General features: G+C 40.6%; 1 protein-coding gene across 4 annotated transcripts in view; it reads left to right on the top strand.

Moving 5' to 3' along the window:
* The window catches only part of PIK3C2G (phosphatidylinositol-4-phosphate 3-kinase catalytic subunit type 2 gamma), a 188,301-nt gene that overhangs the window by 105,591 nt on the left and 68,772 nt on the right, over positions 1–13,938 (top strand). For all 4 annotated transcript variants that reach the window (XM_032107350.1, XM_032107351.1, XM_032107349.1 and 1 more), the window contains 4 exons: positions 5,674–5,854; positions 7,429–7,536; positions 9,761–9,853; positions 12,024–12,153. In XM_032107350.1, the coding sequence (XP_031963241.1) occupies positions 5,674–5,854; positions 7,429–7,536; positions 9,761–9,853; positions 12,024–12,153 (512 nt within the window). The remainder of the gene's footprint in view (positions 1–5,673; positions 5,855–7,428; positions 7,537–9,760; positions 9,854–12,023; positions 12,154–13,938) is intronic.

The raw sequence follows: 13,938 nt of genomic DNA, 5'->3' as shown, positions 1-13,938 counted from the left end.
GTATATTTCTCTTGGATAACAAAGGGCTTCAAGAGTGGAGCCACTGTAAGGTTTTCAGCAAGCTTAATTTAATTAAATTTTTCTGTCCAGAAATGGACAATGCCTCACTGAGGCTGTGGCAGAGGCTGGGAATGGAGATTACATTGCAACAAGTGCAAGTGATCCTTTCTGTTTCCTGAAGCAGTAGCTGCCATCCTACAGACACTTTCCTGGGAGCTTCAGCAAGTTCAGTCATCCATCCTAGGCACTGGCAAAGAGGTAAGAAAAGCCAGTCATATTTGCCAGCTTGGTGCCCTGCTGCCTGAGAGTTTGGCTGTGTCTAAAGAGGCTGAGCAGACCAGCCAGCAGGTGATAAAGACTTGAAAAATCATGTCCTGCCTGCTTGGCTGTACTCTGCAGAGGAGTGAGGGCATTGCTGGTGTAGGGCATGGAGGGCGACAGGTATTTGTTAGAACCTGGGAGTCGTAGGAGTTCAGTGTTTGTGCAGTACTCATTGTGATGATATCTCTGTCAAAGGGATTATTCCCATTTTCTCTGGCAGGGAAGTAAAAACCTTGTCCAGTGTACTAGTGGGGAGATAAAAGTGAAAAAACAAAGAGAGGTTTTACTTGCAACTGAGTGACTAATTACTAGCAGCAGTTGCCCGCTCATCCTCATGACCTGTCACAGGGTAGATGGTGTTCTTCATCTTCAGCTGCACATTTTTGTTATCTCTGCCATCCATGTATCTCTGGGGAACTTGCACTGAGACCTATGGAGCTGCAAAGCCTAAATGAAGTCCTACAGGCAAACCAGCCCTGTTACTCATTCTTCTCTTTAAGAATGCAAACAGTAAAATGTTTTCTTCGAGGAGTGGGAAATTAAATCAGTTTAAAGCTTCAGGCATGTGCCACAGCTCCATGGCACAATAAAGCACAAAGGACAGATTAGGAGTTTTGCAGGATAATCAAGACAGATGGCAACCTCAGACACAGAAGCTGTACAGTGGTAGAGAAGTGTTTTTGTGTGCTTATCTTTGATAAGAAGGGCTGTGGAGAATAATTTTAAAGCAATTATTGCCATAATGAGAAGCAGTCTTGTACCACTGTTTTCTTCTTCTGTGACTTGTCCTGCCTTCAACTTAGCAAAACAGAGAACAAACATGAAATACACCTTCAGAACAAAGCATATGGACTTCCTTGGTCAGGTTTACCAAAGATTGACCAACAGGAGGTACTTCAGCACTCACCTTATAACCCTAAGGCATCTTATTTTCATGGTGTGTCTCTGAGTTCAAAACACCTTTTGCAGAGTGTACAGAGTGTGTGCTGGTAGGCACAACTTTTGTGTAATAAATACCAGAAAAGCACATGGAAACAAATTAACCATGGTCACTCTCCTGACATCATGTCTAAATCACCCAGTCAAACTGCCTTGTTCCTTCATAACAGGTAGGTCCTAAACCTGCAGTAAGATACTGGAAATCCTGGCCTTTTCTTCTTGGGGTTGGGTTTGGTTTTTTTGGTACAACATGGTTTTACAGGCTACCTGTGAGCTAATGTGTCCTGTCAGGCATCGCTCTCCGGTTCACCCTGCTCCCCTTTCTCAAGGAGACAAGGAACAGATGTTCAAGCAGCAGAGTTGTCTGAGCCACCTCACTCTTTCATTTGTCTGCCAAATCCTACTCAGAGAGCAGACTGCGTCAGCTTCCCTGTTTTCCAGCACCACAGAGGGAGAATGAGGCCAGCTCACCTGTTTTTCTACCAAGACCCTATCCAATCTCATTTCTTTTTTTTCTCCTTTTTTTTTTTTTTTTTTCCTTAATTATCCTTTTCTCTATAGCTGCCAGGAGAAGCAGCTCTGTTTCACCTTCTCTGACACAGCAGCCAAGTCAGCCTGACTCAGTTCCACCTTCCTTTCTTCCCTGGGGCAAAAGCCTCTCAGCCTGCTTGCATTTCTACACCCAGAAAACTCACACACATCTGCAGCTGTGGGTGCCAGGAAATGGGGCTGGAGCCACCTTGCAGGCATGGAGCAGGTGCATGCAGAAAGGAGGAGAAGCAGCTCTTGCAGAAAGCCGAGGCATCTTTCAGGGCACCCCTGTACCTGACTTACTCCATTTCTCGATTTCAGGTCAACTTCCTTCTGTACTGTTTCACAAAAGTGACCTGGGGACAGTGTCTGAGTTCACCAGCCTTGCTGAGAACAAGGGTGTTTGTCCCAAATCTGAGAACCTGAAGAGTAAGGAAGTCTCTCTGTTGTTGGGAGCAAGATGCTCCACCTAGGCCTGGCATAAAGCCAGGCTTTTATACTGAGTTCTGTCTTGCAGAGTCCTGTGAAAATTATCAGGAAAAAACAACTTCACATGCTTCTTGACTGACAGCCTTGGGTTTTAAATCATTCCAATTTTGTCTTCCTCTGTCACAGCTAGGCATCATGTTCAAACTTGAAAATTTCGTTAGTGTCTTGAGCATTTCTCCACCCTGCAACTTCAGAAGCTGCAGATTTTCCTATCTCCACTGAGTTCTCACCGTGGCAGGGTGAAGATGTGTGTACCAGGAAGCTGTGAAGACAGAATTGCACCAGCGTCTTTGTTCATTTGTTGAATAAACATTTCAGCGAAGCCTACAACGAGTAGTCACACTAAAAGCTGTCCTTCGTATCCTCTTTGGGACCACTTTTATAGAATGAATATAAAAGTCAGACCCAGTGCATACAAATAATTTTGCGAATGTAGGTCTGCAGGCTTTTAGGAGCACACCTGCCCCTGTGGGCAGGCAGAGGAAGCCGTGCTGCCGTAGCAGTCGCTTGACACGTTTTGAGTGTAGAGCCCCAAGTCCCTTGTGGGAGCTGCTGGGGAAGCACATGGACTGTCAAAAGCTGCCTTGTGTGTTCAGACTGAGCGTGTGCTGGCAGGGAAATGGATTTTATCAGTGACATCATGATGACGGCCTCAGCTTTCCCCATGGACTGGGCTCAAGAACCACACGTGAGAGGACTCAGGCTCCATATACCCTGTGTCCTCATGTACACCTTATGCATAAGCTCTCTGAATCTGGCCCATAATCCTTTCTCAGGCTGAAAAGAAATCATTATATCGTATGTGTATATAAGCTTATTTCCTGTGAACACTCAGCCACAAGGATAATCAAAAAATGGATCTTCTAAGTTGATCTGTTTTATGCAGGAAGTAGCTCTGTTTAAAATAGTAAACCATTTTGGTTTTGCTATTTTGCTTTCTATATGTGAAATCCTAAGCCTTTCATTTTAGGGAAATAAAAGCTGGTTTAATGTTCTCTATATCTGAGAGGATTAAAGGGAGATCTCAAGCATGAAGAGGTAGCCTTTATGGATTCCCTAAATGTGTACTATTAAAAATGGAGTAGGTGAATGAATATGATTTAGATACTCAGGAGCTGATTCCAATGCAAGCCTCAGTGCAGGCAAGGCTCTGCACCAGCATTAGATGTCCAGTTCAAGATAGATATCACAGTGGTAGCTGCCTTTTCTTAGGTGCGCTTGTATTTGCAGGACAAAAGTGAACAAGTTCATCCTGACTGTGTGTCAAGGAAAATGCAAACTGTTTGGCTGGACTGAGGGTGAGCTGGGCTTTTCTTTGATAGACTAAATTCCTGCCCATACCAATTTGGACAGTGATGCTTTTATTTAGAAGATAATCACCAAGCCTCTTCCTGACTTGCTGTTGAAGTGGACTGAGTATGTTTTTATTTTAGATGGCCTTGTTTGCCTACAGCTGAGATAAAAGGCCACTGCAGAGTGTGATGCAGTGCCCTAGACACAGGCCATTTTAGGCAGCACAGGGAATCTGAGAGATCTGCATGGGAGTGGCACACATGACATGTTGCCTCTAGTGGACCCATGCCCTTCCAAGGCAGCAGCTGGAGGAAGTGGATCTCCTAAGATATCTAGAATGGCATGAGGTATTGACATTTAAGCAGATGAATCCCATCCTGTGGACTCTTGGACTTACTCTGATCAAAATATGAAAGAATTTGTTTGTCCACTGCCGTGTATGCATGCGCTCTCAGCCTTCCTCCATTTGTGAAAGGCTCAGGATAAGAACACAGCAGCCTCTGTGTGCTGAGCTTTGCCTTCCACCAGACATTGCAATGACAACTTGTATTTCCTTCAGATCCAAAAAGTAATTATTTGTTTTTACTAGTCCACAGGGGAAAAAAGTTATTTCAGACTCCTCCAGAGAGTGTTGATGATAAACTTCTCATATCGCTTCCCTTTCATGTCGAGGCATTTCTGATAGAAACACCACTCGTTCTTTAAAGATTTTCAAATCCTCAGATGTTCCAAGGTTTTGTGTAACTGGAAAGGCTTTTCAGAAAGCAGTAGGTGATATTGTTCTGCTTGAATTACATAGGAAAAGAGGACCTAGAAGAATCATTGTCTTATAAAAGATGTCAAGAATCCCTCATCACCAAAAGAGGCATGTGCTGCAGTAGCAATGCTGCAATGCCTTATATATGATTTGAAGGAGTTGAAGTGTCTATAAGAATTACAGTTTTTCACCTTTAAGTATCAGTACTTCAAATAATTTCTTGTTCTTGTTTTTTGTTATGTGACATATTCATATGTGACTGATTCATTCACATGGTGAGCCTTGAACGTCAAGAGCTTCTCTGATTTCTGTCCTGAAAAGTAGCATTATTTGTTAGGCTGGGGAAACTGCATTAAGATTCAGACTTTTATAAGGAATTTAAGGTTTGAGATGTTCTTAAGAATGAAGTTGTGAGGGGAAAGTTCATACAAAAGCAAAGAGCAGTTCCATCAGTCTTTCAGGCAAAGGGATATCCCAGGTGATGGGCAGGATGTTAACAACAACATAGAGCTGGTGATTCCGTCTACACTTAAAAAAATAAATCAAGCGGTGTACAAAACCTCTGGCACACATAAGGAAAAAATTTCCCAATGATCAATTTGATTAACTAAAAAAACCCCTCTACACTCCCCAGCTTTCCTGACCCAAATAAATGTGAAATTAGAGAAGACTGCATGGTGATTATTATTAAAAAGAGTATGGGTTTGGTTTTATTTCTGATTTTTATGTTGGCAGTAACTCCAGTTCCAAAGCTTTTGCAGGCTTCAGAAGAACTAAAAGCTGAGTTTTGCTTTAGAGCAACACTTACCAATAAAGAAAGAAATAAAATGGGCTCACTTCTCTCTTTTTAGTGGTATAGCCAATTTCAGAAATGTCTCCTCAGCTTAAAATAGTGAAAATTTCTAGAATTGAAGATACATCTGAGACTAAAACAGTCTTTAAATGCACCTCCTAGCTGAAAGATTTGCTTGCTTGTATAAATGTACTGACAGGAGAAAAAAAATATTTAGGGATATATATTTAACACTGGACTTCAAAAATGCAACTTCTTTTCACTTTGTAAACTCTCTTGCAGAAATAAGGAGCAATACAGGCATTGCACTACATATGACAATAAGAAATGACAGTGTTCTGTTTATTCAACATGTTTGGAATCTCATTTGTTATCAAATGGGGCTTGAGTCTGATTGCCTACTAGCAATAACATTTTTTTTTCATTCTCTGCTGCCCAAAGTGACCAAACGTAGATTAGCCTGGAGTCCATTTATTATTCCTGCTATAACTGATATAAAATAAAATTCAGTTTTAGATACACTGATGTTTTTTTCCCCTCCTTCCTTCAGGCTGTTGAAGAATGCACAGAATGAAGTTCATTTCAGAATGTGGTATAAGAAACTACTGGCTGCTCTCCAATTCTGTGCTGGACAAGCCCTGAACAATGAGTTTTCTAAGGAAGAAAAGCTCGTCAGAATTCTGGAAGACATTGCCACAAAAGTGAAAGCTGCCAGTGATCCAAAAAGAAAGGTTTGTTAAAAAATACTGCCCCTTCCATCTAAGTTTCTTAGGGTATTTTATTTTTTCTAAGGTAACACCTCTTTCCCTTAATACCCTTTCCATAAATAAACCAAAGATTTAACTAAACTTTATAAACATTCTTCTGCTCTGAGAACAGGTAACACACAGATGTTTAATGGGACGACTCTCATCACTATTACTCATGAGGTCTGCAGAGCTTTTAAGCCATTTAAATTCCTTCATCAGTGGTTTCTCAAGTGGACTTGGAGGAGGCCAGAAGTAATGGCAACAAAGCTGATTATGATTTCACTGAGAGAAATGCTCACATTCAGCAGCTCATCCCAAAATATTTGACTCCTGTAGAGCTGCAGTATTTCTTGAAAGCTTTACTAAGAGTTGTTCTTGGCAGGCTGGACACATCCTCATTTCTTAACAAAGACAACCAGAGTGGAATGTAGTTAATATCTCAAATATAGGACTCAGCAATGAACATTGAACACATATCTGAAGAGATTCCTCCCTGGCAGTAGAAATTTGCAGTTGTCTTCTCCAGTAGGTACAGCTTTTATACTGCACAGGTAACTTTCTATTTCAGAACTGTTAATTTTCCAGGACAGCTGCTGTTACTTACCTGATGTGTAAAACTGCTTCTTGTTGAAATCTCAGCAAGGCAGAGCAGAAAGCCAACTAAAAATATATTTGCACTGCTGGTTATCACGAACAATATCATGAATCTTTCTGCCTTGTTAAGGATTCGAAGATTTTCAAAGGGTTTCTCAGAAAACTCTCAGTGCTGATACTGAGAGCAGCAAAGCAAACATGGGAGTAAAAAGACAAAAATATTTGCAAAAGGAAAATCCATGTAAAGAAAAAGAAATAGTAGTAATACATTATACATTACTGATGCATAATTCAGATTTTAGAGATTAATCTCAAGGCTGCAGTTACTATGATACTGAGAAGCTCCCAAACCTTGCAGCTAACACAGTTAGGCAAGGGAAATCACAGTGTTGAGGCAATAAGCAACAAATTGGGAAGTTGTCAGGCAAGGCAAAAAACCCCATGAGATACAGCAGAGCAATACAAGGCTAATCAACCCCTAATGAAGGGTATTGAATCGTAGAATCAGAGAACGGTTTGGGTTGGAATGGACCTTAAAAATCATCTAGTTCCACCTCCATGCCATGAGCAGGGACACCTTCCAATAGATCAGGTTGCCCCATCAAGTCTGGTTTCACAGGTAGAGGTTTTTTCTAACATCCAATCTAAACCTACCCTCCCTCAGTCTGAAGCCATCCCCCCCTGTCCTGTCACTCCATGCCCTTGGAAACAGTCACTTTCCATCTGAACCCACAGGGCATATGAGCTGGTAGCACATCTAGGCAGGAAAAGCATCACTGTGGAGTGATTAGTGACTGTACAGTTCTTAATTTAGTACCTCAGTGTGACCTCACTAGCTGTTTCAAGGTCACACGGATGCTACCGGCTCCGGAAATTGCATTGCTTGTTTAAAGTACAGAAAGACAATAAAAAAAGCTGATTTTGTGTTCTTTCATGCTGCCATGATGATTCACGTGCTGCAGGAGGTGTTAAACGTGGAGCTCAGCAGCCTCCAGCAGTTCTTCCAGGAGGTGAAGGTCTGCCATCTCCCCCTGAACCCCACGCTTGTTGTCCAAGGCATAGAGGCAGATGTAAGTGAACAGTTACATTTTTAGTTTTGGGTTTGGTTTTTAGTATAAAGAGGAGATGGAGTGGATACCTTCATTGACCGGGAAATGATCGTAGTGATATCGAGCATAATTCATCTGGTCAGCTTACACCCAGAATAATCCCCTTTAAAGCTTTGTTTGAGGCAGAAGTGACAGGGTGGGTGGGGTGGGTGCTGCATGTAAATCACACCAACCAGAGGTTTCAAACTCTGAGCAGCCCATTCCCAGCTCGGCTGCCCTGCCATGGTGGTGGGATTGGCAAGGGCACCTGGAAGCTGAGACCTGGCTCCCACCAGGTAGCCCTTGGTGACAGGATTTTTACCCATCCTCTCTCTCCCATGTCAGGTATGGCAGCAGCTGAAAGTCTAGAGCCAGCTGTCTGTTTGCTGAGCTGAGACTCGGGGTGTGACTGAGAATTGCTAAAATACCAAATATTCACACTAGCTTACCTGTATCTACGACGCCTGTTAAAAATGACTTAAGGATAAAGGGAACAGCAATGCTCTTCACTGTTACTTGCCTTGACTTTGACCACAATACTAAGGTTCACTTATTCATTGTTCAAAAATGTTTTCATAAACAACATAATGCCAGGAATGAGCTGTTTCATCTCTGGAGAAGGAAAATCTATCCATCATGAAGGAAAAACCGAACATGAACAGCTATATATATTACCAGTTATAGCTGCCTAATTACAGCAATTTGTGCTCTGTTTTTGTTCTCTGGCTCATTATCCATAGTGGACCTGATTCTAAGAGGTGCTGATCCCTTCAATTGCCTCTGACCTGTGTTTCTCCTAGTAATTGCTATTCTGCCTTGATCTGGCTGAGAACAGAGGTCTTCCAGCACCCCACAGAGTTGGGAAAATTGTGTGTGATACAAGTCAGAAGGATTTGAAGCCTACTGCTTCTCCCTGCTTTCAGGCTTTTGGCAATAATGACTAATGGAAAGGTATCTCACTGTAAAGTCGTGCTATTTATACTGCACCAGCTTGGCTGGACAGACACAAAAATGTTTAAATGTAATATCTGAAGAGGGACTTTTTTCATTTTTCTTAGATCATCATAGGACATTATCTTTCTATAAATACATGTAGTTTCTTGATTGAGCTGTACGTCAGTATAATCATGCAAATTAGAACTTTGAAGTGCTTATAATTACCTAAATTTAATTCATTTTGGTGTCATCTATTGATTTTACCAATAGCAAGCCCTGCTTTCAGCTCTATCAGAGTCGCATTATCTCACAGGAGTCTTTCAAGCACTCACTGAGACATTTCAATTGGCAGAATTCCATGGGGGGTCGGCATCTCGTCGCTGATAATGGCCCTGGCCCATCTCAGAGGTCTGGGGTGGCTGAGACAATATTTGCACGCTTGTGCCATGCTTTGAGGTGTTAAGATGAAAAGCAGCAGACAGCTGTGTCTGGTGGTGGTGGAGCTCAAATTAGCCTCCCTTACACTCTGCCCTGTAAGGCCAGCAGCAGCTCTTGTGGGGTGCTCATTATTTCCAGAAACCAAACCTTTAATTTACCGTTGTCTTTTGCTGGTGCTGAGGGGTTTCCCCGCCACCCTCCTTGGATGTTTTTAATGAGGATAATAATACCACCCAAAACTCTCACAGGATTTGCAGTGCTTGGCTCATTAATGCTCTTTGAACCCCTTTGAGATCTTCAGGTGGAAGAAGCTGTAGAGCATGAAAGTCAGAGTTTGTGTTTAATTAAGATAAATTCTACATAAAATAGAGCATGATTTTCAAAATTTCCTGTATCCTCAGCCAGAGTGAGGTCATCAAAGAGATTGGCAGGTTCCTGACTGGGCATGGCTGGTTTTTTTCCAGAAAATAATAGGACCAAAAGCTTTTCAATGCTTTAAGACTCATTAGATCAGTCTTATATAATTCATCCACTCGCTTCCAGCCAAAGCTTATCGTTGATAGGCCTGGGTGAAAATGAAAAACAATTAGCATCTAAAATATTATCTGTTCCTATGGTCTGATATTTCAGTGAAGCAGATTGTCTGGAGAAAAGAATTTCTTATTTTTCAGACCCAGTGAAACAGTCAATAATATCAAGAATAATTTATTTTTGTTGCCACTGCCACTGAGCAGTGTTTAAAGCTGGAATCCTTTTCAGAGGTATTGTACTGGCCTGGTGTTTTGTATATGTGACATGTTGTTCTTCTGTCTCATTCTTCTTTCCCCTGCAGTCATGTTCTTATTTTACATCCAATGCTTTTCCATTAAAAATCTCCTTCATCAATGTGAATGCTCCAAGTGGAAACATCAATGTTATTTTTAAGGTATGTTCTTCCTCTGATCCTCAGGGCTTTTGGTATGGAAAATGATGATTTAAAGTTCACCTAATTTATGTTTTAAACCTCGAGTCTGAGAATAGTTGATTTGGCTCTGCTGCTTGTTTACCCCTATTATTTTTGACACTAGAACTTTTAATGAATTATATTGAGACAATACACTGAAGTGTCACCTTTTTGATCAACAGAGAATCAAACAACTTATGGCAGGTTTTTTTTTCCTTAGTGAAGACAACCAAACTGGAATATAAAGTTCGTATTTTAAACCTAGTTTATTAACGACATTGAAGTCAGAGGGCAAGTCACAGAGAAGAGATAGTTCAGAATGACTGAACCCTTCAGCTTTATCCATAAAAATCAAAATACTGGAGTGCTAGAGGCTCCATTTGCCACACAGACCTAATGCTGCCCCTATCAGCCAGCATGGGGGAATGGGCTGGAGGAAGCATGCATGGAGGAAGATGGAGGTGGAGGAGGGAGCAGAGGAGCTCTGTCTCTTTGGAGGAGCTGACTCAAAATAAACTCTGCTTTATTTTGCAGTTGTCACCTAGAAAAGCTTCAGAGTTCAGAACAATCCATCCACAAAAGACAATACATGCATTTTAAAGTTAGTTCTCTTTCAAAAGAGCAAAAGTCTTCCCTAAAAGTGGATATTGGTTTTAGAGAAGAACACAAGTTTATAAAATGGCTGATGGATGCAAAATAGTTGGTTGGCAATGGCATTCTTAGATCTTTTGCAGAATCATTTTCCAAATGAGAAATCTAAAAAATTGATGTAAATAAATTTAAAAAAAAAAATAGATTCTGTGCTGTCTTAAATTAAATTGCCCTTTAGAGCAGCTGTGACTCTCAGAAATAGAAGTATGCTTTCCAGGCCTGCTAAGGAGAGAAATTAGCAATTTTTTCTGAACATTTAGAAACCTGGTTCATATGCTGTTTCACCTGAGAATCAGTGCTAAATAGTAGGTTCCTACCTACTTCAGCAAATACCTGCTCATGTGGCTTTTAAACAATTGTGTTGTTTCTACTCAGACAATATTTTTCCTACCTAGCAATGTTCAGCAATCAACTCATCGTCCAGTTGCTGTAGAGTTATTATAGCTGCTGTCACCTTCTCCTGTCAGCAAAACATTGTGTTAAAATACCTTTTATTTGTACTAGAGTTGTATTGCTTATTCATGACAGATAACTCATACATTAGTGATAAGCACAATAAATGATAAGGGTATCTTACTAAATTTCTTCTGACTGTATATGTGACGGAAGGTAAGTAGAGAGAATAAGATTTTTTTGCAATTTTAGGTACTAAGAAGAATTAATTGGAGTCAAGATTACCTTTCGATGAGAGAAAAATAGATTCAGATATTTTGTCTATTTAAGATGAGTTTATGTCTCCTCAAGTACTCATTTCCTGGCAGTAAGTGCCTGTAGATTGGAATGCTTGTATAAAAAGAATGTGATGAAAGAATAAAGCACTTAAAATACATGTAAAAGTTATATATTTTACATGGAGTGGGATGGGGGGAAACAAAAAATCAGGGCTGTTGTTTTCACAGGCCATTTACTCAGCCATGGTTGAAAATAATCTCTTCATTAATTCTTGTGGCTACAATTAAAGCCCCATTTCACTGAGATTATTGTTTGACTAACTCCATGGGGAGAGGGTCATCACTGCATCACTGCTTGGAACTGAAGATGAATCATGTTATGGATAAAATGTAAATTTTTGATAAAATTCCCTTGCAAATACTGAGTTGTGAGGCTTAAGGTTGGACAAACACCGTCATTTGTGAAAAGGGATCTAGCATTAGGTAGACTTTAAAATGTAAATTTAAAATGTAAAATTAGGATCCTATCTCCGGATTAAATTTTCAAACTCTAATAATTACATAGGAATAATAAGCAGAAGGGCTGCAGTTAAGCAGGGATCATTTGTTACCATCTCAGTGGCTGCCCAAATTGTTCCTGTCTGTGTGTGCCATCTACTCTGTCCTCTTCTGACACAGAAAGGTAAGTAGGAACTTTGAAGGCAAACAAGACATAGTTACTGTGAAATGAATGTAGCTGTTTTGGTGGGCAAAAAAGTCCCGGTTAAATAGGATATTATTTCTGTCTGGTATTGAAGGAGAAAGCTGAATTTCATGTGCAATTTTCACAGATAGGTGATGATCTACGTCAAGATATGTTGGTTCTGCAAATTATTCGAGTGATGGACAGCATTTGGCTCCAAGAAGGACTGGATATGCAAATGATCATTTATAGGTGTTTATCTACAGGGAAAGGACAAGGTTAGTCTCAAATTATGAAAGGAACTTGTATCACATTATTCATATTTCATGTAAACAGTGGTATATAAAATTTATTTATTCTGCCTCCCTAGAACTCATTGGATTTTGTAGCAACTTAGGCTAGAATTTTCCAAAAGCCTCAACACTGGCAGCTTGCAAAACATTCATAAATTCACTTATCAAAAAGAGGGCTTTGGAGAAAATTGGCCATAGCTACTGAAGTTTTAATCCAGTGTAGTCCTGCATAGATGCTTAAATGAGCCTAGATGCATGTGACTACAGAAAGTACCTGCAGACAAGTGATGACAGCTTTGTGCTGTTGATTTTGAAATATTATTCTTGTGATTTATGTTGCTTAGGGCAGGCCTGACTCATCTGAAAGCTCCATTTCTCTCTTTTATGGTTGTTACAGCAGAGCTGTAGCAGGGATACCAATTGCTTGCTATAGAAATCTGCTGACAGCAGTAAGCTGGCTATATTTCCCTGACCGAATCTTCTACTGGAAATAATCCTAGCTCAAATAGAAGGCTGATGTATCCAGATTACCTGCTGTACAAAAGCTATTAAAATACAAAAATAAAAAGAAAATCATTGCTTTCTGAGCCACAAAGTGAACATGAGAGAGGAGGAATGATCTAAAGGAACTAAGAGAAAGTATAGATGAGCTCAGGCACAAGGCATGTGGTTGTGGTGACCTGGAAAAAACTCCTCCCTTCCTTGTAGGGATGGAAGTCAAAGCTTGAAAGCTTCTGCTTCAAAGGCAGATAACACAAGATTACTATTTCTGGATGTGACATTATATATAGACCCTTTTATATACTAACGCTTAATTTGGTGTTTGCCAAGAGAGATACAGGGATCATCTGCAAATAATATTCTCTCCCTGACAGTCTCCTCCTTTCAGCATCATAGCAGCAAAAGCCTCTCAGTGGTTCACAGTTTTTCCAGATGTCTTTCCTTATGATCACTGTTAATATAATTAATTTACAGTTAATAATTCAGGATAAAGGACCAAGTGACATGCCTTTGGTCACATAGGACACATGCTTAGGGAGCTTTGGGTACACAGGCTTTCCAAGTCCTAGGCCACACTTTCCACACAAGGGGGGTAGGAGATGGTAATTTCATGGCCATGCAAACACAGAAATCACTTTTCACAGAAATTCAGTGAAAACTGAATAAAGCACTGGTAGAATTCCTCTTTCCAGGGATGGTGAAGTAGAGGAGCCTGTCACCAAGTAAAAGTCTTAGAGAAAGTCCTCCCTGTAATGCAGAGTAGCAGGGTGACGTGCCAGGGGACCACACATGGGGACAGGCACAGAAGGCTGGAAAGCCAGGTCTCAGTACCAAAAAAAAGAATTAAGTGCATGCAGTAGAGACAGAGGATTCAAGTGAAGCATTGCAGAGTGCTTGGCTTCTCTCTGCACTTCAGAGTCTCAGTGCACGACATGCTAGATCAGACTAATTCCTGCTATCCAGTACCCTTTCTCCAAGCTCTGATCAGCAGCACATACTGCAGAATAATTTCTGCACCTTTCTAGGCAATAAATACATATGAAACAACTTTATATATAATAGTAAATATCTGATCCTACTTTTTCATTTTTTTAGTTTTGTACATATTGTACCCACTTTGAATCTTGTTAAATTGTTCACCTTGTTGGTACTTTGAGGCAGTTATATCCACAATATTGTTATTGATGATTTTATTTCTCCTTCACAGAACTGCCCCTTTCCACTCAGTACTCTTTAATTTCCACAGAGCAAGAGTAAAACAATACTGAT

This window comes from Corvus moneduloides, chromosome 4 (assembly GCF_009650955.1).
Source record: "Corvus moneduloides isolate bCorMon1 chromosome 4, bCorMon1.pri, whole genome shotgun sequence".
Lineage (NCBI taxonomy): Eukaryota > Metazoa > Chordata > Aves > Passeriformes > Corvidae > Corvus > Corvus moneduloides.
This window is presented reverse-complemented; position numbering and strand designations above follow the sequence as displayed.